At 52.6% G+C, this 24952-nt stretch overlaps 1 protein-coding gene and 1 long non-coding RNA gene across 5 annotated transcripts in view; one reads left to right on the top strand and one right to left on the bottom strand.

The window, feature by feature from the left end:
* Positions 1 to 24952, top strand: part of PTPRN2 (protein tyrosine phosphatase receptor type N2) — a 725828-nt gene that overhangs the window by 180071 nt on the left and 520805 nt on the right. For all 4 annotated transcript variants that reach the window (XM_049095287.1, XM_049095286.1, XM_025449397.3 and 1 more), the window contains one exon: positions 23366 to 23479. In XM_049095287.1, the coding sequence (XP_048951244.1) occupies positions 23366 to 23479 (114 nt within the window). The remainder of the gene's footprint in view (positions 1 to 23365; positions 23480 to 24952) is intronic.
* On the bottom strand, positions 5843 to 10748 carry LOC125752709 (uncharacterized). Its single transcript, XR_007402835.1, has 2 exons — positions 10567 to 10748; positions 5843 to 7163 (listed from the first exon to the last, which is right to left on the bottom strand). It is a non-coding gene; the product is annotated as an uncharacterized LOC125752709 (long non-coding RNA).

The following is a 24952-nucleotide window of genomic DNA, read 5'->3' as shown; positions in this document are numbered from 1 at the left end:
CCTCTCTCTCTCTCTCTCTCATGAATATATAATAAAATAAAAAAAAAAAAAGAATGAAGGCCAGGCTGGCTTGGGAGGCAAACCTTGGAGCAATAGGTGCATTCCTCACCACACTCTGGGTTCCCAGGAGCCTGGCCTTTGCCTAATGGGGCCACCCTGAGTTGTGTCTTTCTAAAACATGGTTGTCATTCGTCTGGATGTTTCCGAATCCTGTTTTTCCCTTAGCTCCCATTTGTTGGGAGTTGGCTACAGTGGAGTATAATTCTCCATCTCAGAGATAGACAAATCACATTAATTCAGCAGGCAACAGCAATCTCTAAACCAAAACAAAAAAACAAAAAAACAAAAAACAAAAAAAACCAACAACCAATAACTGTGCCAGGAGAGACAGACTTTATTTGATCAGGTGGTACCTGGTGTATTTTTTACTCTGAGGAGATGAAGGGACTCTTAGTGAATATACGTATGTTGCAAAAATGATCTTGCAGCCTTTGGGTCAACTAGTTTACTAAAAAGGAATATATTTTTCTTTAAATCAATATAACTTGCTGAAGATGAATGTATTTAAGAACATGGTGGGTAATGCTGTGAAATTAATGTCATTCATACTCAGTTGGAATAGAAATGCCTTCAACCTTTTAGCAAAAGCAAGAGCAAATTATAGCAAAAATTTCATTTCAGAAGTCATCTTCATTTAGAATAGGCTGGGCCCCGAGGTCAAGTCATCAATTTTGATATTCTATTTCCATAATGCGATTCTGCAGTGTATGTGCATTATGATGGGAGCCACATTTGCTTCCATATTAGTTTTATAAATGGCTATGTTAATAGTCTTTTATAGACAAAGCTGCCTTTGGCTCCTATCAGCACAAGTTTCTTTTGCGTGAAAATACTTGATTTAAGATGCCCCTGGGTCTAACTCCTTGAGGTTCTGCTTTTGCTGAGCGCCGGGCCCTGACTGCCCACCTGTCAGTGGACTTGGTCCAGCTTCTGCCTTGATTTTCAGTAGGACTGTCCTGACTGGTTCTCAGTGTCTGGAGCCACCAAAAAGGCACTGTGTTTGGGGAATTTGGGCAGCTCCCACCGCCTGACCGCTGACTGAATGCTGGAGGGGCTATTTTTGGACCCTGGCTCACCGCACAGCTGTTCCTGTGTGTAAACAGTAGGCAAGGCTCAGTTCTCGTATCTTCACTTGCACCACAGATTCCTTGTCCTAAAATCATAGTTTCTCTGTGAAGGTCTGGTGGGACTGAGCACCGGGAACAGCCCAGGCACTGGGGATGGATGGTGCGGCCCCGGGGTGGGGGGGGGAGGTGCAGAACCCTGTCTTCCCCTCCCCATGAAGCTGCACTTACCGGACGTGCATCTCATGGTCCAGCTGACCGTTGCCAGATCCTGGTTCCCTCTCAGGTCCTGATCGAGGACGGGAGAGTTTGGCGCTTTCTCAGGTGGGCTTGTTGTCTGACATTTGCTGTGTATGGAATTTTGTCAACTTGATATTTCTCTGATAATTTATCAGCCCGAGGTGTGACACTGGCAGGAATAAGAAATTTTTCTCAAGGTTTGGGACAAAACAAGAGCTATGAAGCATCAAGATCTGGTTATTTAAAGTGAGCACTCTCAATGTGTGCTACCTGAAGCTCCCATGACAGTTAGGGGACCATGGTCTGTCCTGGCTGGAGGCGGTGGTGGTTGCTGGGTCCCAGGAGGTCACCAGAGAGCTGGGTTCTTGAGTCAACACACAGTGTGAAACCTTGTCCTGTTACAGTAGTGGATGCAGCGTGTTCCTTAGACAAGGAGCAATCTTGATGTGGTTACCCCCCACCGGAGGTTTGTGCTATATTATGATACATCGGTGGCTCCTGATGTCTGCCAGACCTGGTTTGCTCCTGAGTGTGCACCGTGTCACTAGGTTGGTTCCCTGGGGTGCATCTAGGAGGGAAGGTCAGACTCGCATTCAGCCTCTAACAGCGAGAAAGTGGCCCCGTGTCAAGTGTCCGCCACTCGCTCTGTTTTGCTGGAGCTCTTGGCTGTAGCCGCCCCGAAGATCGCTGGGGTCCTCAAGCCTCTAACATGAATTCAGGCTGTGGAAGCTGCATTTCCATGGGAAGGATGTGGATGTGCAGAGGGCCCCGGGGCGGGAGAGGGCCCCTGGCGGGAGAGGGTCCTCTGATGCCAGGAGGGTGTTCCTGGGGCGCTTTCCCACTCTCAGGGCAAAGCCTTCTCAGAACCTACCTGACCTGCCACTGCCTCCACGCAGACCGCCCCTCTCATCCTTGCCCCAGAGCAGCTGGATGGGTTGGTGCATAGATGGCTCCGCAGGACTCACACACAGCAAGCGTGCTCACCATGCGTGTGATGTCCTGGCTCGGTGTCCGTGGCCCTGCTCCCCCTGCTCCCGAAGGCCCCAGGCCCCTTCTGGATGAGCACCCGTCAGGCCCTGTGTCACGGGAGCGCAGAGACCTCCTCTCACGCAGTCCTTGCCTTCTGGGTGGTGTGTGGGCTTGGAGGAGGCTTGGGGGAGGCCTGTTGGAGGCCACGTGGGAAGCGTGCCCAGCCCAACCCACCGACAGTGGCCTTGCCAGGGGGTGCCATGCCCTCTGGCAGGAGGAGGCTTCTCCTGAGTGCCGTGTGGTGGCTCCCGAGTGGCAGGGCCGTGTTAAGTTGGATCTTCGGGGTCCCCTGCGGCCAAAGTTTATCTCTGTCATCCTGTGTGAACTTGCCTTTCCTGGCAGTGCCCCCGGACCCTCCCCGTCCAGTGCGGCCTGTTCACACGCTACGTGGGAGAGAATGGCTGCCGGGCCTGCGACAGCCCTGCAGGAACTGCTTTGCTCGTTGCTCTCCTTGAGACTTCCTGGTTACTTTGCAGGTTTCTTTCCCATTGCAAGGCCCCTGAAGCAGGAGCCAGCTGAATGACAGCTGTGCTGGGACCTCCGGTGACCAGAGGCAAAGCGGAAAATCCAGGTGAAGGGCCCTGGCTGCAAGGACAGCTGGCTGTGAAAGGAAAGTGTCCTTGAAACGAGTCCCACCAGATGCGGCGGGAGGAATGCCCACGACGGCATGGCCTCCTGTCGGTCAGTGTGTGCTGGTCACGGAGGTGCTGCTGAGGCACCACGTGCAGAGAAACGAGGGCTGTGGGCACTGCGCAGGGTTGCTGTGGGAATTCCTCATGATTGCCAAGCAGCAGAGGCTGGTGTGAGATACTGACAGCCGATGTGTGTCCTGCTGCTTCTTCCAGTAATGATCGTGCGCGCCTGTGTGTGTGCATGTGCACATGTGCCTGTGCGAGTACATGTGTGCACCCACAGAAGCTTCATTCATCAAGGAGATGACTCTGCTCACTGCCACTCGTCATGGGTTTTCTGCCCGGGTATATGCCGCTCCGGGCAGGGCAGGTGTGTTTCCCAAGCACTGCAGCTGGTTGACCAGAACTCTGAGAATCATGGAATAGATGTACCATGATTTCTTATGTAAAAAGATGGGGAAGGATGGGAGGAGAGAAAGGAAAAGTCGCACTCTGTGGGTTAGAAGGAGCTTAAAACGTCTCATTTTTCAAAAGTGCCAAGTCTAGCTGCTTGGAGCCCTGACAAATCCCCAGTGACCATTCCAGCAAGTGGAGACTTTTTCTTCTGGTTGTGGGCCTCCCACAAGGCGCTTCCAAGGGGGCATTTCCACCCGCGTGCCTTCCGGTGCCTTCTTCCTTTCCCCAGTCCTCACTGACCCAGAACTGGGGTATTGCAGATTGCCCGTGAGGGGCAAGGGATGATGCATGTGGGGATAAATCACCCTGAACCGACTCCCCCTTTAGGACAATGACAGGAGTGTGTTTAAGGTGAACACAGAGAAACACGGACTCAACGAATCTGTCACCATAGCCAGCGCTTCAGCTCTGGCTCTTGTTCTTTCCTCGTAGAAGTCAAGCCTGTGAATCTACAGATAATAGTTCATGGCAGGGGTGTGTATATTTAAAGATAAATGTGTCATGGTGATCTGTGTGCAGAGAACCCAGACAGCGGGTGTCAGAGGCGGGTCCCCACACATCAAGGGCATGGGCGATGGCTTCTAGCTGTATGGGCAAAGCTCAAGTGGCTGGATGCCTGAGCAGGGAATTATGCATGGTGAGCCTTTTGCACGGTCTTTCAGTGTGAAGTTTGATGTTTAATTGAACATCTACCCAGCTTTAATACGAACTTCTTTATTAAACTTACATGTGACTCTCTGCCTCTTTACTTCTATTCTCAGATCTTGGGCAATATTTAAAAATTGATTTGCTACAATCTGGAAGAATGGAGATAAATTCCTAGAAACACACAGCCTTCTAAGCCTGAATAATGAAGAAATAGAAAATCTGAATAGATTGATTATAAGTAATGACATTGGAGCACTGATTTAAGAACTTCCCCAAAATAAAAGTCCAGGACCAAGTGGCTTCACAGGTGAATTCTACTAAATGTTTAAAGAAAAGTTAGGACCTCAAATTATTCCAAAAGATGGAAGAGGAAGGAGGGCTTCCAAACTCATTTTTCGAGGCTGGCATTGCTCTAATTATGAAACTAGACAGAGCTATCACAAAAAGAGAACTACAGGCCAATGTCTCTGATGAACATAGATGTAAAAAATCCTCAATAAAATACCAACAATACATTAAAAAATATCATTCACCACAATCAGTGGGATTTACTCCAGGATTATTTCAACATCCACACCTTAATCAACATGATTCACCACATGAATAAGATGAAGGTTAAGAATCATATGATCATCTCAGTAGACACAGAAAAAGCATCAACAAAATTCAACATCCATGCGTGATAAAAACTCTTAACAGAGTGGGTACAAAAGGAACATTTAAGTATAACAAAGTCCACATATGACAGCCCATAGCTAACGTCATAGTCATACTCATCATACTCAGACAAAGCCTTCAGTCTGAGATCAGAGACAAGACAGGGACGCCCATTCCTACCACTGTTATTAGACATTGGACTAGAAGTTCTAGACACAGCAATTAGGAAATAAAAAGAAATAAAAAGCATCCAAATCGGAAGGGAAGAAGAGACACTGTCACTATTTGCAGATGGTCTGATACTGTAGACAGATTCCACCCAAACACTATTAGAATGAACGCATGGATTCAGTAACACTGCAGGATGCAAAATTAACACAGATAAACTGGTTGTGTTTCTAGATGTGATAGTGAGCTCTCCGAGGAATTAGAAAAACAATCTCATTTATAGTCACATCAAAAATAATAAAATATTTAGGAATATATTTAACCAGGGAGATGAAAGACCTGTACTCTGAAAACTGAGATATTGATGAAAGAAATTGAAGAAGACATAAATAAACAGGAAGATACTCTGTCTTCATGGATTGGAAGAATTAATGTTAAATCTTAAATCATGGCAGTAAAAGGCCAAATAACTAGTCTATAAAGGAATACTCACCTTCATTAGTAGCCATTGCAAATCAATAGCCACATGCAAACGAAAGGGAGTTATCACTTCATATCCATCAGTTTGGAAAAATGAGGAAATCTAAACACAGAGCATTGGTAGGGAGACAGGAAAGGAGGGGTGTCTGTCCGCTGCTGGGGCATGGGGAGAGGCGCACGTGTCCAGCAGCAACCTGGACGATTCATGTGGTGAATCAGTGCTTGGTGCTTGGTGACTTCCAGAATGTGTTCACCGTGACCCTGTGTCCTCCGGCAGCGCCCCCCGCCCCTGGCTGAGAGTGTGCCCCAGATGTGTGCAAATTCTCGGGGGTCCTGTAAGCTGCCCCTGCGAGTACAAGGTGGTCCTCACAACACCGAGGTAGCAAAGTAGAAGAGACTTCTCACAGCTTTTTATTTTATTTTTTTTAATTTTTTTTTTATTTATTTATGATAGTCACAGAGAGAGAGAGAGAGAGGCAGAGACACAGGCAGAGGGAGAAGCAGGCTCCATGCACCCGGAGCCCGACGTGGGATTCGATCCCGGGTCTCCAGGATCGCGCCCTGGTCCAAAGGCAGGCGCTAAACCGCTGCGCCACCCAGGGATCCCTCTCACAGCTTTTTAAATCCTGTATCAATCCATGTAGACCTGGAGTATGAAAATATATACCTCTCCTCTCTAGAAGCTTTTTGAAAAAACAGTGTGCCTATCATCTACTCTCTGTAGGAAAATACAGCATACTTGCCAACCTGGAACACGGAACAAAAATAACATCTCACACTTGCAAATGTGTTATTTTCTTACAGAATTAAAAGGAATTTTTCTTACACAGCTGAATGCTCCCTATAAACCAAGGCACTAAATATCTTAGTCTTATTTGAATGTGATAGCAATGTACTTTGAGATGTTATTTAAGGAATCTGGAATAATTTATTCAAACTGCAGACCTAAAAAAATAAATAAAATTTAAAAAAGAAAACCCTGCAGACCTTACCCGGTTATTGTCATGACAGTGTGATGACAGCAGGAGAAGGCAGCTTTTCCTAAGGCTATACTTACTGGGGTCATTTAATAACAGTTCACCTCTGAACCCTGTTGCGGCCCTCTTAGATAAGTCCTGGGCTCCCCAAAATTACACACACGGGTGCTCTGAGTTTCACCAGGTATGAGGCTCTGCATGCTCGAAGCACTTTAAGGAAAGGTTTAGCTCTTGTAAAGGTTTCTGATAATATTGTAGAACTGTCCTTCAGAAGGGGCGTGTCTCACGCACACACTTTCCAACAGTAATTATGTGGCTTTAAAGTGGACGAGCCTGTCATGCTCGTTACACAGCAGCGACCCAAATCAGCATCACACGAGACCTGGTCCGATGGGCAAACTTGTCATGTTACCTTAGTTGGCAGCTCTGTAATTACAGATAAAGTAGGAGAGTTGTTCCTTTGTGTGTGTCCAGTGATGCTGCTGATGGAGCAGCGTTACACCAGGAGCACCCGGGCTGGGGGCTCCTTCTGCCTGTTTCTGCTTTCCAGCTCCATGGACATGGTGACGTTTAGTCGGGGCTGGGTGGCCGTCAGCTGGCTGGGCGTCTGGGAGGCGGCGGCAGGCTCGGTGCCACACTCGGCTCTCCAGGGCCCTGGGCCAGGTGGGGGGTGATGGCTTCCACACCTCTCCTGTCTGCAGCTGGATCGTGGTTTCATTGGAGGGGTCGGTGGTGGTACAAATAGGGATGACCTGTACGCAGAGAGAGCAAGTGGAGACCAGACACTGGTGAGAGGGAGAAGGAGCCTGAGCACCAAGCAGGGAGGTGAGAACGGAATTGGATGGACGGGGAGAGGTCAGGAGGTGGGCCCAGGGCAGGCGCTGGATGTGCTCCATGCTATTGCTGAGAACATGCACTGGATGGCCCTGACGTGGACGCCGGGAAGGCCCAGTTTGTGTCGTGGCCCCAGGATGACCAGACATCGGTAGGGCGCAGGTCGTCTACCCCGCCTGAGGGTGCCTCCTTCCAGAGCCCCAGTGGGGTCCCTGGTGAGGCTCAGGGGGCACCAGAGGCCAATCTCCTGGTGACTTTGCATCCACATCTGCACCAAGACCCCTCCGGAGGGTCCCCTAGTCTGACCCTCCCTACGAAGGGTCAGGACCCCGCTAGGCAGTGCCTGCACTGAAGTAAGACCAGCTCTGATATCGGAAGCCTTGCAGGAAGCTGCTCTCCAAGAGCAGGGCTCCCTTGGCCTGAAAATTAGACCCCAGGCCTTGGAGTATCCCAAGTAGCTGGAATCCTGTTGGAGGCATCCGTGCCACCCTGGGTGTGAGTGGAGACTTGGCGTCCCTGTCATCCTGGTGTAGACGAATGCAGCTGGTGGCCGTTAGAGGTTGCTCTGTGGAGAGCTGGGTTAGTGAGACCCCGCATGGGTGCACTTACCCTTGGACGCTCCACTCCTAAGTGTCTTACAGGTCATGGGGTCTGAGGGGACGCGCCCACCTATTAGTGAATTTCCTTTATATTAAAAACTATCAGAGAAAGGAAAGCAGTTTCACCAGGCTCCTTGGTTAATGAGAGCAGGTTGCATGTCGGGCGCTTTCCTTAGGCATCTGGGCTCTTGCACGGCCTGCCATTCTTAATCATATTTTAATTTTCAAATAAATTGCTTTCATTATCCTTTCATTTACAGTACTGTGTGTGCATCACTGCTCATTAATGTTTGTCAGCACTTTGCTGCGGTGGGTCTTTAAATAGCCATGGCTACAGTGCCGTAATTAAGGATGATCCATGTTGGTTTACAGGGATTATTATTTTTTGTAGTCTTTGGGAAAACAGCCTTAGAGGGCTGCTGAAATTGGGCCTTGCAATGGAAACACTTGAAGGCCACATGAGGATGGGAACTGTCCTTGACCTTGATCTGGAGAAGGTTTCCATGGTTCCCCTGGTCCTTTCATCAGAAGGTTCATCTGGTGTGTCTGGCACGGCTGGCGTCAGGCACGTGTTCCTGGTTGTCAGCCTCACCGAAGATCTCTTGCCAACACGAAACCAAATTAAGTTGTTTTTGTAGATCCATTATTAACTCATTTCCCCTCAAGAGCTGACCTATCCAGATTGGAAACCAAGATATTTTAAAAGTGAAGAGCTTTCTACTGGATATGCTTGTTTCTAATGAAATTTTGGGGTGTCGGTAATGTATTTCCATCTCTGCATGGATCAGTTTGGACTGTTGGGGTTCTGGGGTGTGGGCTGGTCAGAGGCCTTCCATCGCTCTTCCTGAAGTGGGGGCATGTCTTCTGTTCAGTTTTTCATTCACTCACTCAATTTTTTTTTCTCACTCTTAAAACACTGCAATAAAATAGACCTATGAAATGTACCGTCTTAACCATTTCTAAGCTCGCTGGTCAGGGCACTAAGTGCGTTTGCACTGAGGTGCGACTGTCCCCGCCATTATCTCTGGGGTGTTGTCATTGTCCCCAGCTGAGACTCCGTCCCCATCAGACACTGCCCCCAGCCCCCTCTCTATACCCCGTGTCTATGGATCTGACAGCTCCAGGAACCTTGGATTCTGGAACCACGCAGCCTCTGTCCTTTTGTGTCTGGCTTGTTTCATGAGCACAGTGTCCTTCAGGTTTATCCGTGTCATGGCAGTTGTCAGGACGTCCCTCCTCTTTTAAGGCTGGATGCTATTCCATTGGGTGGATTCAGCACGTTCTCTTCACCCATCATCTGTGGACATAGGTGTGCAAGTGTATCTTTGAATCCCTGCTTTTGATCTGATAAATTCTTATGAGGTCATTTCTGTGGGCCAAGCATTGTGGGAGATGGGACCCAGCCTTCCATCGTCAGAAGGACTCAGGTGGGCCATCAGGTGATTCCAGATGCAGGGCTCACAGGGCTCACAGGGCTCGGGGTGGGGGTGGGACGGGTGATGCTGAGGTCAGAGGAGAGAGTCCTGGGGGAGGGAGGCACAGCCCCCACAGCGTTCCCAGCCTCACACATTGAGGTGGATGGATCAGCTCCCAGCCTATGTGGTGGATAATTGGCCCAGACTCCAGATGGTAGTAGTTGTTTCTAGTAGTGAAAAGTTATTTTAAATACAGAAATGTGCTTTGTACAGAATTGAGTTTCTTCTAATAAGTTAGTATTTCCTAAGACTTTGGGCTCACACCTCTGGGCTGGCTCTCTGAAGCCTATTTCTCCTGAATGACCATGCACTGGGGAAGGTACACGGAGGCGGCCGTGCTGCTTCACAGGAAGACATTTGGGGGAAGGACAGGCTTTCAAAACTGGGCCATTCAGCCGGCGGGACGTACGCCCACCACCCTCTGCCCACAGTGGGCTCCCTGACGTGGAGGCCATGAGGGGTTGGACAGGCCCTCCTGTGTCTCCTGGACTTGGTGGCCGTGTTTCCTTGGCGTTCCAGGCCCTTGGGATCTTGGGATCACCCGACTCCATTGTGCCAGTACCGGTGGCTCGCTAGGTCACGGTGGTCAGTGAGGACAGCATGGCCACGTGGGCATCGCTGTCTAGCCACGTTGGCAAAGGACCAGGTCCTGGTGGGCCCAAGGGCAGGACTTGGATTTGGGGCTGGGGGCCGCAAGGCCTTGCGGAAGGATGCGGCTCCTGGCCCTTCCCACAGGCCACCCCTCTGCCAGGCCCCATGTGTCCTGCCAGTGAGAACAGGGCCAGGGGCAAGGAGTGGAGGAGGCCCTGGGTTGGGTCACAGGAGGTCAGGGTGTCCTCCTGAGGCTCATGCGGGGGCAGGCCCTGCAGGTGACCCAGACTCCAGGCTCTGGGGGTGTCCAGGTGGCTGGGACCTGGCTGTGCCCCACGCCAGGTTGGAGGGCACAAGTGTGGGTGACTTGGAAGGTGGGACCTGCATCCTGAGGAGCTTCCTGAAGCCTGTGAGAGGCGAGGGGCTAGGGTAGGGGAAGGAGGGGAGGAGATGGAGCAGGGGGAGGAGGGGAGGGGTGGGGAAAGGCAGGGGGGAGGAGGGGGAGAGTGGAGCAGAGAGGGCTCCCCACACAGTGAACCTGGCTGATTCACACGCCCCCATGGGCTCCCTTCCTCTCCCCTCCTTCTGTCTCTTCATCTCCATCCCTCCCCGTCTCCGTCCCCCCCCCATCTCCGGTCTCTGTCCCCCCTCCCAACCTGGGCAGTAGCCCTTCTGTTGCTGGAGTCTCTGGGTGCAGGGGTGAGGGATGGATGGCTGCCAGCACCCGTCAGAGGACGACTAAGCATCTCTTTCCCCTCATCCTGCGTCATGTGCCATTTTCCTTCCGTGCTGCTCGCAGCCCCCATGCCAGCCTCTTGGTTCTTGTCTGAATAGTCGATGGAACGTTAGGGGCTGATAAGAGGAGCGGCAGGTTACCTGGCAACGGGCTGGAGCGCAGGGCTGCTGATGGGGAGATTAGCCGCAGATAAACCGCCTCCTTCCTCCCCTGCTGCTTATCTGTGGACCCACAGCAGACACAGCCCGTGGGGTTGGGTGGGGCCTGAGCTCCTGACTCTGAGGCCAGGGGAGCCCTGGGGCCTGCCTGCCGGGGAGGGGGGATGCACCCCTGGGGATGCTCGTGTGGGACCCTCCCTTGACCTGGCCCCAGGTGCCTGCTCAGCTCGTAGTGGGGGCTGTATCCCTCCGGTCACCTCTGGGAACAGAGCATAGCAGGCATCCTGGAAGTGGAGCTGCTGTGCTCGCCCAACCTAGGTCCTGCAGGAAAGCAGGGCAGGCTTGGGGCTTCACAGCGGAGGCACTTCAAGTGGGCATGCCACCTGCAGAGGCCTGCACACGGGCCCGGGCTGGTCTGGGTGCTGCCTCTTCTGTGTCCTAACTGGGTCGTGCTCCCAGCAGCCTCCCTGGTGTGGGTGGGAGGCTTGAGGCCCGGCTGTGGGGGAGCACGCCTCCTGACAATGGCCCAACACTGGACTTGGGCGCAGAAAATGCATTCAGACCACTCGGCTCCTCCCATGATGTTCAGAAAGAAGCAAACACAGCAAATGCCAAGGCCTCACCGACCAGAGAGGCTGACCAGCAGAGGACGGTTACCCAGCACGGCCACAGGGCCAGCTCCTCCTGCCCAGGGTGCTGGGAGGCCACTGTGTACCCAGTGGCTGGACCTCCTGAGGCTGCAGCTCTGGGCTGGGAGGGCTGCTCCGCTCTGGGCCCTCGTGCGCCGACGGGCGCAGTGACAGCCTTTCTTGGATCCAGGGACCTGGGTTCAGGCAGCTCATGGCCCAGGTGCTCCCTGCAAACAGCACTTGAACCAGGAGAAAGGCCCCCAGGAAATACCTCCTCCCGCGGGTACACCATGGGGAGCTGGGGCCTGGCGTCTTCGGGCTGCTCTCGTCCCTGCCATTTGCTCCATGGTGTTGCCCCGTGGTGAACACAGAGGACGGCGGCGACCGTGGGCGTGGACCCTGAGCCCCGCCGTGGCAGCGAGAGCACCAGTTCTGGCCAGCGGCCCGTGGCACTGTGATGTCCCCACTCAGGCCCTGACTGTTGTTTCCTCCTGTCGGTGGGCACCTGGCTGCCGGAGCATCCTGGCAGGGTTGTGGGGTGGGGGTGGGGTGCCTCGGGCAGCCTGCTCGTCCCCGACGCAGGCCCATGCTTTCTCATCTACACAGCATGAGGGCCTTAGGGACGTGCACACCCTGTTGTCTTCTACTGGAAGCAGAACCCAGTTTATTCTTGAGGTGCATGGCCCAACCTGCCCACCTGCTCCCCGGGGCCATGGGATGAGCCGACAGCAGGGCCATGGTGTCAGGAATGAGCTGCGGCCGGCAGAGCCTGGAGCACGAGGGGGCCAATAGCACAGGATGTGAGTGTGTCCATTCGCATGTGCATTCCTGCTCACACCTGCTTGGTGACAGTAAGAGGGGAGCTTACTCGGCGGGAAGGGCTCGTGCTTTGAGGCTCAGCATGATTCACGTTTGTGTATCAGTAAGGGCAGCCTGCACCGGCTGCTCTCCCTGGGAAGCCCTGGGGCCCAGAATGTTCCATCCTGGTGATTCCACTGCTCCAAACGCTGCAGGGCCAGCCTCCTCCCAGGGGTCAGAAATCAGAAGTCAAAATGCAGCTGCACGTGACAGCAAGGCTGTGTGGACCTGATCCTGCTTGGTTCTCCAGGCAAGCAGCAGCAGGAGAATGTTCTTCTGGGCATGGCTGCGTGGACATCTCAGCATCCATGGCGGTGGCTGCCGGGGACAGGGGCAGAGGCACCTTCTCTTTGCAACACCAGAGGCTCCTCTGCTGCGTCCCCGCAGTTTTCTCCGCGGCCTGCATCTGAAGGCTGGAAACGAGGTTCTCGAATCATGCCGCGCATGCTCCCCAGATCCGCATGAGTTCAGGAAGCTGGTTCCGAGTGATCGTTCTTGGAGGGCTTTCGAGAGCCGACTGCACTGTCCCCACCTAAAGGTGTCCCATGCAGGTCCCCAGTGCCTAGGGCAAGCTGGGAGGCGTCCTGGCATGCTGAGTGGAGCTGGCCTCTCCCTCAGCCACAGACCCTGTGCTCTGGGCCGTCCTGTGTGCAGGCACTGCAGCTCGCAGGGTCCCGGGTTGTGTCTGGGTCTGGGGTCTGGGGGGCCAGGGTCTGCGTCCCACCTGGAGCTCAGCCGGGGCAGCATCTGTGGTAGGTGGGCCGCTGGGTTCCTCCTCCGCGGGTGTGACTTCAGGCGATGGAGGACGCTGTGGCCAGAGCAGGTGTTTGAGGGCAGGATGATTCCAGGAAGCTGCTTGTGTGCCACAGGGTCTGTGCAAGGCCTGGGGCTCCTTGCCAGATGGGGCCTGGCTGCCTCCCGGTTCCCAGAGCCTCACAGGTGCCGCCACCGTATGCTCTGCGCCCCAGGCCAAGCACCGTCGGAAGATGGAGGTGCCACCGCCGCCTGCACCCTGGCCCCTCCTGGAGCCGTCGTACTGGGGCCTCTCTGGTCTTCACTGACCACTGAGCGGGCAGCCTGGCTTCCCAGGCTCCTGTGCGACCAGCCAGCCGACACTCCCAGAGCCCCTTGTGTCAGGTCCCAGGGGGTGTCAGCTGGATTCACCCCTGATGCAGAGGCCGTGAGCAGTTGTTTACTGTTGACATAGGGACATGTTGTCGGGGGGCAGACGTGAGGTGGCCCTACTTCTCCGTGACAGGCTGGAATCGCCGCCCTGTCACACCAAGAGTCCTCGGAGCAAAGCGCGCTGTCTCCAGGGGCTTGCGGCTCAGACAGCCCTGGGCTGCTGGACGCCTGCCCTCGGCCCCAGGAGGCTGTGGAAGAGCAGCTGGGAGCCTGGGGCCTCTCAGCCCCCTCAGGTAGGCAGTGATTGTGTAGTGCCCTGGCCTTGCCTCCTCCAGAAAGCCCTCTTGGATCAACCCTGACTTCTTCGGCACATCGGGCTCTCTCTGGGCATGTGCAAGTCTCTTCAAATGTGGGGGGTGGTGTTTCCCTGAATTCCGGTGGCTGGGCCCGGCGTGTGGACAACAGCGTAGGTGGGCGCAAAACCTATGCTCATGGTCTGAGCTACAGTTAATTCGAACTCGTCTGAGATTGGACGTGCACACTGCCCCCAGGCGCACCTATCGCCAGCAGGTGTAACTGGTCTCAGGAGCCCACGCAACTGCTCCCTGTGGACGTGGCCCTTGCCACGTGGGCTGGCTTCACCCTGTTCCTCTCTGAGCACGGGCTCGTTTAACTCTTATTTCCAGTTGTGTTTTTTGTGGAATTTTTAAGTGATTTTCCTGTAACGTAATTTAAATTTCACCACATCAACCTTTTTGAAATGTACAACTCACGGTGCTAAGGACATTCCTACTGTTGTTCCACAGCTGCTGCTGACTTTCCTCTTCAGAACTCCTTCCGTCTCCCCCAGCCCAGGCTCTGTCATCATTAAACACTGATCCCTCTGTGTCCCCCCGTCCCACATCCTCCTGCCCCAGCTCCTCTGCCGCGTCTGTGAGTCTGACACTCCGAGGGCCTCAGGGGTCAAATTGCACAGCATCTGACACCTTGTGATGCTCACTGGGTGGCAGGTGGCAGGATTTGCTCCCTTCACAGCCTGAATAATGTTCCGTTCTGTGGACGGACCACGTTTTGACAACAGACAACTGTTCTCCTGTTGCTGGACACCTGACCGCTCCTGCCTCTTGGCTACTGTGAATAGTGCTGTGGGGAGACAAGTCAGTCCGCAGTCCCTCCTTTTAATTCTCCTGAGTGTAAACTCAGAAGTAGAATTGCTGGGTCATGTGGTTTGATTCTTTTTAGGAAATGTGAAATGCTGTCTCCCAGCAGCCGCACCACTTATATCCCCACCAACAGTATGCGAGGATTTTTGTTTTTTTAATTGCTTGCTTTTTATTTATTTACTTTAAAGATTCATTCATTCGTTTCTGGAGAGAGCGCGTGTGCATGAGTGTGAGCTGGGCGTGGCTGAGGGGGAGGGTCGAGCAGACGCCCTGCTGAGCAGGGAGTCCCGGGTTCGATCCCAGGACCCTGAGGTCACGACCCGAGCCGAACATACAACTGACTGAGCCACCCAGCTGCTCCTAATTATTTGCTTTTTTAAGGAAAAATCACATTTGTCTAGATGCTTTACCAAGATTGTTAGCCTCTTACACTCTGGGCTTCCTTACAGCTCTTGGTTCTTTCAGACACTTGTTGGGGCATATGTGACCCATGGTAGCTCTCAGGTCTCTGCCTTTGAGTTGATTTCACTGGGTGATGTGAAGGCAGCTGAGCAGTGACACAAGTTCTCGGCCCTTGTCTCATTCTCTGCCTTGAGCAGAGCTGGCAGTGTCTAGGCTGCAAGCTGTGCCGACCCAGGTCTGAGCAGCAGGCTTGGCCCGAGCACCTGCGGGGGTTCCCGTGTGGTCTGTGCATCAGTTACTCAGGGTGGCTCACCGCCGCCAGAGAAAGTCCGGGACTCCTGCTCACACCCATCCGCATTGCGCGTTTGGGCTCCAGGCTGCCAAGAGGAGCTCTGGGAGACCCTAGGGGCACTGACCCCACAGCTGGTGTAGGGGTGGGGACCACCTTTGGGAGGGCCCTGAACTCTCTGGCCGGGGTGGCATGTCACGGTGCAGAGAGGTCCACCCCAAACTACTGCTGGCATCGTTTGGCTAAAAACAGCTGTGTGCTGGTCCTTCCAACTCCTTCCTCAGGGCCTCAGCGGGTTATGTTTTTCTGATATGGGCTTAGGTGTCTGGTCCTGCTTCCTCTGCCCAGGCTGGGGGACGGCTGGCTCAGCTGCACAAGAGACACGGCGTTTTAGTAACAGACGGCGAGCAGCCCTAGGCCAGCCTCCCACAGACTGCGTGACCTGCAGCAAGTCACTCAGCCTCTCTGGGCCCTGGTTTTTCTGACCAGGGCAGGAGACCACCAGGCAGCGCACTGGGGAAGCCAGGTTTACCTGGAGGGGGAGGAAGGCTGGGGTCCAAAGGGGCCTTGGAGTGCAGGCTAGAGAAGAGGGATGCGTGGGCCCGCACAGCAGCACACCCATGCCGGGGTCTCTGAGCTGTTTGTGCAGATGGAGGCCCTTGGCCTGGTTGTGAACCTGTGTGCACCTGTGTAAGAGTGCAAGCGCATGGGCTTGTGTGGGTGTGAGCATGTGTACACATGCAGGTGTGCAGGAACGTGTTCACCCTGCCCCTGCCTTGGGGGACACCACCACCCTCTCTCGGCGGGGCTCCAGCCAGCTCGTGGGGCTGCCCCACTGGGTGCACACAGGGTCTGGGCCATTGTGGCTTCTCTGGAGCTCCCCAGGCGGTGGCTGATGAGGACCCGGTGCTGCGGGGAGGTGGCCACGAGGGGTCACTGTTGCTGCTTCATCCTCGAGGCCAAGCGGGATGGGGGGGGGGGCGGGTTGCGGTGAACAAGGTGTGAGATACACTGTACTCCCTAGATGGCAGCTGTGGGCGCTCAGATACCAGATATGGCAGTTACGGCCTCGGGGTCAGGCATGGGGATGGGGCTCCCTGGAGCACGTCTCAGCCTGTGTGAATCCCTGGAATGTTCCAGGAGGTCCCATGGTCAGACCTGGGCCTGCTTCCTGGGCTTCCCATGCAAGCTCACGGGAGCTGTTCTAGACAGAGCCCTCTTGCACCTTTTGTTCCGCGGGGGTGGCCGCCGTGTCATAAGGTGAATGAACGCATTTGGTGTTTACTGCATATAGTATGTTGAGAACCTGAATGCATGTCACAGGCCATCATTTCTGTGATTGTGGAAAGAAGCCAGGCTGGTCCCTTCACTAGACCCCTGAAAGCTCTTGTTTTCACCCCTGCAAGGAATTCTGCATATGCAGGATTTATATAATGTTCCCCCTTGCAAAATAATAATAATAATAATAATAATAATAATAATAATAATTTTTTTAAAAGACTTTATTTATTCATGAGATATACACAGATTGAGGCAGAGACTCAGGTAGAGGGAGAAGCAGGCTCCATGCAGGGAACCTGATGTGGGACTCGATCCTGGGACTCCAGCATCACGCCCTGGCCAAAGGCAGGCCCTAAACCACTACGCCAGCTAGGGATCCCAATAATAATAATTTTTAAAAAGTAGTCTCTACACTCAACGTGGAGCCTCACGCAGGGCTTGAACTTATGACCCCAAGATCAAGACCTGAGCTGAGATCAAGAGTCGGAAACTTAACTGGCTGAGCCCCCCAGGTGCCCCTGCCCCATAATGTTTTGAATACCACCTCCGGTACACCCTCACTTGCAAAGGCTTTATAATTATGACACCTTTTCTGCCCCTCCCTTCTTATTCCAAGAACATTGTTCTTAAGGTTTCCAGGAAACTGAGATAATACATTTACACATGTGTATTGTTTACATGAATAAACTATTTACACAAATTATTGAACAGGTATATGCATTGCAATCATTTCTAAATTTGCCCTAAACGAATTATCCCACCCTGAACCTCTAAAAACAGTGATCACATTGTGTTTCTGAATTAGCTGGTCTTGTTATTTCTTCCTAGAGGAATGTAACAAAGTTGTATAAAAAATAAAAACAGGTAAAGACTTTAGAAAAAGAAGAAGAGAGGATTAAGTATCATGGGTGCAAAGAACACGGTTACTTCCTTGAAAAAATACTGCTGGAGCCCGCATGGTGAGAGGGGTCAGCAATGAGGCGAGAGCAGGCAGTGAGGCCCCAGGAGGCAGAGGGTGGGTGGCTGTGGGCCTGGGGCTGGGGGTTCCTCCTGGGATGGGTCTTTTTGAATGAGTCTCTGATGATACCGTGAGGGGCATCTCAGCAGGTATACAATTTAGGCTCCTAGGCTTTTTTTCTAAAATGTACTTTAATGTAAGCCTGAGGCGAATTGCATAAGGGAAAGTGAATAGAAGTGTTCCCTCCTGTAGAGACCTAAACCAGTCTCTTCAAGCCCATGGCCACCTGGAGGCCTGACACTCAGCAGCCCCCACAGCCACAGCGTCCTGAGAGCAAAGGCCCAGGGTCTCTGGACGTGAAGGCCCTTCCCCAGAGCAGGAGTCCACTAGGACCACCTCCTCCACATATGAGATTGGGAATGGATGTGCTGGGGGAAAACCAGTGCCCTGAACCCAATCAGAGTTCACAGAGGAGGAGGAACAGGGTTTGTGTGTTTGCTGAGGAAAGGTAGAGGCGCATGCCCTCATTTGCAGGCCCCACCATGAGCCTCCTGGGCTTGGTCTCAGCTATCCCTGGTCCTTTGTCCAGCCAGGTCATCTGCTGGGAGATGTGGACATCTAAATCAGTGCGAGATTTCAGCAAATTAAAGAACTAGCTAATGGTGTTATAAGTTTCTGTGGGCATCTCAGCTTCTTCTCAGGCAGATGGAAAAACACCAGTTAATCAGTCACAATTAGTTATTGAGCCCACAGTGGGTACAGACTATGGTATCAGATGTGGGAGCTATAAGAGGTGGAGCTGCGATGCCTGCCTGCAAGATCCCATAGAGCCCTGGGGTAGAGGTGAGTGTGAGTGCCAGAGGGATGTGCAATGTGTGTGCACCTGTGTGTGCACTGGTGTGAGCCATCTGTGTGTACACCTGCATGAGCATCTGTGTATACAGTCTGTGCGTGCAGCTTGTGTGTGCACGTGTGTGTGCACCTGCGTGTGCAGCCTATGCATGTAGCATGTGTGTGCACCTGTGCATGCACCTGTGCTTGCAGCATATGTGTGCACTTATGTGTGTACCTATGCATGCAGCTGTGTGTGCACCTGTACATGCAGCCTGTGTGTACACCTGTGTGTGCAGCCTATGCATGTACCAATGCGTGCACCTGTGTGTGCAGCCTGTGCATGCACCTGTGTGTGCAGCTTGTGTGTGTACCTGTGTGTGCAGCCTGTGCGTGCACCTGTGCGTGCAGCCTGTTCATGCAGCTTGTGTGTGTACCTGTGTGTGAGGCCTCTGTGTGCACCTGTGCATGGACCTGTGTGTGTATCTGTTTGTGCAGCCTGTGCATGCAGCCTGTGTGTGCAGCCTGGAGATGCTCAGCCCCGCACACCAAGGGAGAAGTGGTCCGGGATGAGGGCACTGCCCCAGGCCCCCGACATTATTTAAGGGACATTGATGTTTATGAGTGAAAATGACATTTGGCAGTGGGACTAATGCTCCAGGAACACTGGTTACGACAAACATACAGACAATATTATACAAGCTGTTTTCTCCCATTTTTCCAGAAATCTAGCAAAAACCCCCATTGAGGTTTCTCTTTCTAATGGAAGATGCTAGCTACCCAGTTGTGGTCAGTGATGCTCAGGGGGTGGGGGTGGGGGAGTAGCACCCACTTTCTTAGCACCACCACATCCCCTCTTTATCGGTGTTTAAGACCGTGTATTCTCCGGTGTCTGGAAGCAGTGAGGCCCAGTCTTCTGCTCTGTGAAACCAAGGGGGGGAATCACCATTCCAGAAATTTGGACTTGGGAGCATGGCCTTAGAATTCCACTGAGGTCAGCAGGTTTGGGGGTTAAGAGTATGTGCCCCGATCTGTGGTTCATGTGGTTGTTGCCCACGCAGGTCTGGAGGTGATGCCCTGAGGAAGGATGCAGTCACCCCCTCCCCTGCCCAGGGGCCGTTGGGTAGTCAGCTTCCTCAGCTCTCTAGGTGGCAGCGAGACAGCTCATTACTAATTTGGAAGAACTCACATTGTGTGGGCCATCGTCAGGGTGTCCCCTTGAGCCCCGGAACCTCTCTGCACCATGGACGCATGGAAGGGGCTGTCCTGTGGCTGGGCGCATTGGCATCCTCTGGGTTCATCTCTGATGGGGCCGTGGATCTGTCCTGCTCTCTTGTTCTCTGGCGGCCACCCTCGCTGACCCATGCTCCCCTGGACAGGCAGCTCCTGTGACCCCATGACTCCTGACAAAGTGCAAAACAAGCCGTCAGGCCTCAGCAGCTGGCGGAGGTGGGGGGCTGATACTGCCCCATGCCCTCAGGCCTTGTGGACCCTGCTTGACCTGCTTCACACCTGGAGCTCTGTCCCTTGGTCCCGGAGGCCGAGGGACTGGGTGCTTCTTGCCCGCCCCCCCCCCCCCGCCCCGAGCCTGCTGCCTATCTCGCATCCTCCCAGCCCCACACAGGCAGCCCTGCTCTACGGAGGTTAAAGCTCAGCCAGATGCCACTTTCTTGGGTGAGGTCAGGGCCCCTGCCGCATGCTGCCCTCTGGCACATCCCTCTGTAGCTGGTATCGCAGTTACAAGCAGATAGTTTGCATGTCTGCTTCCGCCCCAGATGCAAGACTTGCAGCTGTTCATCTGTCCAGCAGATGGGAGGTGGGAGCAGGGCTGTACGTTTCCTGGGGCCGGAGTACCAGTAAGAGCTGTGTGGGGAGGGACAGGATCTACCCTTTGGAAGGGGAGGGAGTGTTGCAATGCGCAGCAGATGGGGGCCTGGAGGTAATGAAAAGTATGTTGAGAGTGTGCACAGTCATCCCGAGGACACAGAGAAAGCTCGTGGAGTTGTTTGTTGAGAAGTAAATATGGAAATCCGGTTAAAGTAGGGAAGTATTAACAATATCTGATTCTCAGATGTACTCATGATGTTGGAATAGTAGTATCCTTGGTTCTTACACGCGGTTTGGCAATTAAAAAATTGGTAGAGGTGGTCCATGTGTGTATGTGCGCACACACATCTGTAAATACATGTCACATGTGCACAGCACAAAACATGGAAACAGACACATCCATGCAATACATATGTAGGCAATGTGCACACACATATACATGTGCAGATGCAAACTTACATGCTCATGAAAATAACGCACACATGTATGCAGGTGCACAATACACTGTATATACACATGTAGATGCACGCATGCACACACAAACACATCCACACGTGTGCATCTACACTGTGCTGTATTTCTAAAGAAAATCATCTTTGTGTAAAAGTGGACCTAGAAAGTTCTAACTACTGTTGTTCAAGGGTCAACTGTCCAGGACGTTCTGGAAAAGATGCCAGTGGAGATAGTGAACTGATCAGTGGCTGTTGGGGGGTGAAGGGGTTACAGGGATAAATAGGTGGTGCACAGAGCACTTTCAGGGAGTCATGCTGTATGACACCGCAGTGGTGAACATGCACCATCGTGCATCTGTCCATAGAATGTACACCGCATAGAACGACCCTGCTAAAAGCTGCAGACTTCGGGTGATGGTAACGAATCAATGTGGGCTTATCAGCTGTGGCTGAGGTACATCCCTGGCAGGGGCTGCTGATTATGGGGAAGGGGTGCATACGTGAGAGCAGGAGGCATATGGGAAATCTCTGTACCTTCCCTTCAATTTTGTTGTGAACCTAAAACTGCTTTAAAAAAAATAAAAAAATAAAAATAAAAATAAATAAAGTTCATTCGGGGCACCTGGGTGGCTTAGTCAGTTGAACATCCAACTTGTGATTTTGGCTCAGGTCGTGACCTCAGGGTCATGGGATGGATCCCCGTCTTGGGCTCCCTCTCCCTCCGCCCCTCCCTGCACTCAGGCACACGCACTCGCTCTCTGTCAAACAAATAAATTAATTAATTTTAAAGAAATTTAAAAGAAATTTTTTTTAAATGTACCAGGGAAAGGTGTGACCTACCTCATCAGCTAGGCTGTGGTCTAGCAGCAAAGAGAATTAATAGTTTAGTTTCAATGTTCAAATCATTAAAACCAAATCTTTAGCTAAAACTAATTTTAAAAGCACAAAAAGATCCTATGTATTACATTATATATATGTGTGTGTTTTAAATACCTATTTAAGGGAAAGATTTCAAGAACATCCAAAAATATTTTTCTGAGAACATATTTACAACATTGTGCAGCACAGACCAAATTGAACAAATGATGCCTTTATAATTCAGAAGGGAGTTCATCCGCTTGGGATACCCCGAAATAGGCAATGTCTGTGGTGGTTCTTCTCTGGTGAGGACGGCCACCGCATGTCCGGAGCCGGATTTCTCTTGCCCCCGAGGCCTTGGTCAGGATGCCAACCTGTGAAAGTGGGGTCAGGCCATCTTACTGGTCTAGTCCCCATGCACTGTGGTTCTGCCCTGGAGACCCTCCATCTGCAAAGGGAAGAAAACATGTCAGGTGCATTCTAAAGAGTTCTTCATTTTTCTCTCGTAAATGTGCCATCCACAGGCACAGAGTTCTTTGCACAAGGTAAAATCAAGGACCAGAGCCACGTGCTGTGTTTGTGCGGAGCAGGTTGCCTGTCATGGGTGATGGCAGGAGGACAGGGCCCTCCCTCGGAGATAATGAGGGCTGGGACTCCCTCTGGCTCACGGTGGCCATCCTGGTGGTGGAAGCTAGTCCCTGAGGCAGAGGGTGGCGCCGTTGACCCCAGCGTGGCAGAGGTGGCTGCAGGAGCTTTGACTTCCCTCCACGGCCATTGTCTGCGCCCAGCAGCGTGCGGTCGTCCTCCCAGAGCCACTGGGTTTTGCAGAGTCCCCTAGAAATCCACGATGTGCGCCCAGTAGTTGAGGTGATTTCCTGCTAATTCCACGGCCCTGATCGCCTTGAGCACACACGTAATATCAGACCAGTAATTACCCAGTCAGCCTGGCGTTGGGCAAATGTGTTTCTGCTAATTAAACTTGTTGCATTTGAATGGCTTTCTTCAGCTCTACTTGGTGCAGTGAGACCGTGGTAAACAATAAAGATGTGTTTCCCCTTCCATCCAGGCCTGAAACTGCAGATGGCTGCCCTGTGGATGAAGTACTGGCCCTTGAATTAGTCTTTTGTGTGTATGAAAGACAGTAATTAGGAAGTTTGAACCCCCTACAGGAAGCTTATTTCAAAGTGAACAATTTGCCGAATAAAGACTAATTGGGGCCTAAATTAATTAGAAGGTGTGGTTTGAAAAGATGATGAGCAGAGTCTGTCATTTTAGACAAATGGAAGAGAGCTAGATAAATGGGTCCCCGTCCTGGAGCACCTCTCCTTGGCCACCTTGCAGAAGGTTCCCTGGGAACTGACCTCGCTGCCGTCCCCAGGTTGCCCCCGCCCACTCCTGCATGGCAGACAGCCCTTCCACCCCGAGTCCTCACAGCTTCTGAAGATTAATATTTATATTTCCTGAGTGTCCTGTTTCTCATCTGGAAAACCGGCCCTGAATGTTATTGATTTTTTTTTTTTTTTTTGTCATGGGACTGTCAGCAGCAAAGCTTCGGGTCAGAGAGGGGACAGCCAGGGGCAGGAAATGATGAAACATGAATGGTGGGGAGGGCCAGGGGGAAGGAATGGGAAAGTTGAAGAGAAAACGCAAACCCTCCCGAATGCACGTCCTCTTCTCTCTACCTTTGCAATTGTGTTTTCCACGATGGTCTCTTATTGAAGTAAACCGTCACCTTCCCAGTGCTCTGAATTCTGATTGAGTCGTGTGACTTTCTGGGGCCTCGCTGCCGTGCATAATTAGATATATTGCAAGGATGTGTTTAATACCTTTCTTCTCCCTGAAAATGAAATGTCACTTTCCCTTTCTTCTCTGCTTCCCTTCTCCGCAGACGGAGTGTTCGGAAGGTGCCAGAAGGTTCCAGCACTAGACACGGACCAGTATGAAGTGCCGCCGGTGGTCCTGCAGCGCCTGACAGCCACCCTGCAGAGGCTCTCCCACACAGGTAGGCTGGCCTGGCCGAAACCGTGCCCTGGGACTGGGCCAGGCGCCCGGGCGCACCTAGGGGGCCTCGTAGGTGATGAGGAATTACAAGGACTGACTCTGCCCGGGGTTGCAATGGAGAAGAGAGGGCTGGGAGCAGGCCGGCTTGTTCATGGAAGGTTCCGGCAGGAGTTGGAGGAGGCCCCGTGGGCTGCTGCATGGAGAGGAACCATGGTGATTCTGTCATGCTTCAGGGGACGGGCTGGCAGCCTGTTCAGCGCTGCTAGACGGTGCCCGACCCTGTGGCTCCTCAGCCTCCAGAAAACCAGTTTGCCCCCAAGTACAGTGATTATGCAGGTTTTTGTTACATGATTTTGTCACAGGAGATACCTGTTCCCTGTTAACTTCAGGGCCTGCTAAGAAGATAATTTTAAAAATGACAATAACCTAAAGATTATCATAACATGTGTAATTTATATCATGTATGTCATCTGTAAAATGGAGGGGAAGCCACGTTGTATCCGTACGTTACTGGGACCTGTTCCTACTCTGTGCGGCCTCCCTCCTGGGCCCCAAGAGCTGGGGCAGGAGGTCGACGGGAGAGCGGCGGGGGCACAGCTCCTGTAAGGCGAGGTTGCCCATCTCGCGGTCAGGGGCCAAGAGAGCCACGGCCGTGCCCCTGAGCCTGCTTTCCTTCTGCATCACATCCTATGGGGCTTATCCGTGGCTCCATAATGAAGACAATCTGTGGTCCAGTAAGTTTGGGAAACAGGACTTGTTCTGTTCATAACGTACGCTGGCCGGGTAAGATGCTGGAAAGTTCTGCGGGAAAGGGTTATGTTCATCCAGATGCACTCGGGGGCCTCCGCTGGTGAAGCCTGTGGTTTTGTAAGTCCAGGCAGTCCTACCACCTTTCCCACCAGAAGGGCCTTGGCTCCACAGGTCAAGGAATGAGCCTGGAGATCCCGCCAGCTGCCAAGGGTGTCTGTGACCATTATATGTTGCAGAACTGGGGAAATAACTACAGGGTGGATTTGGTCACCTGACCCCTGTAAGCCTCTGCTCTGACCGGTGGACCAGGGCGACGATTTGGGTTTTCTGCTCTTGGTGTCAGTTCGGAGTTGGTGCTTGGCAACCATGGAAAATTCTCATTCTTTCCTTCTCCCGTGTGCACAGTCATCCTGACGGAGGCCACAGGTCCTTTTGGAGAAGGTTGGGAGAAGGATAACAGTGGGAATGTATGGCTCGTGTAGCCTTCAGGGGACCTGCCCTCAGCTCCCCATCATCCGTGGGCTCTGGTCTGTGAGATGGAGTTGCCAAGTCTGGAAATAGCTGGAAGAGCTATGACTCTGTCTTGGTGATTCAAGCCAGGCCTCAGTTGAGTAGATCTAGAACCTTCCTGTTCATGCAAGTCGCTAAGACTTCAGGAGACCATCTATCTGTTCCTGTGTAACAGTGAAAGGTTGGGTCTCAATGTCCCCCCTCAAGCAGTGTG

This window comes from Canis lupus, chromosome 16 (genome assembly GCF_003254725.2).
Source record: "Canis lupus dingo isolate Sandy chromosome 16, ASM325472v2, whole genome shotgun sequence".
NCBI classification, from domain to species: Eukaryota; Metazoa; Chordata; class Mammalia; order Carnivora; family Canidae; genus Canis; species Canis lupus.
Note: the sequence above shows the minus strand (reverse complement) of the source record. Positions and strands in the feature narration are given on the sequence as shown.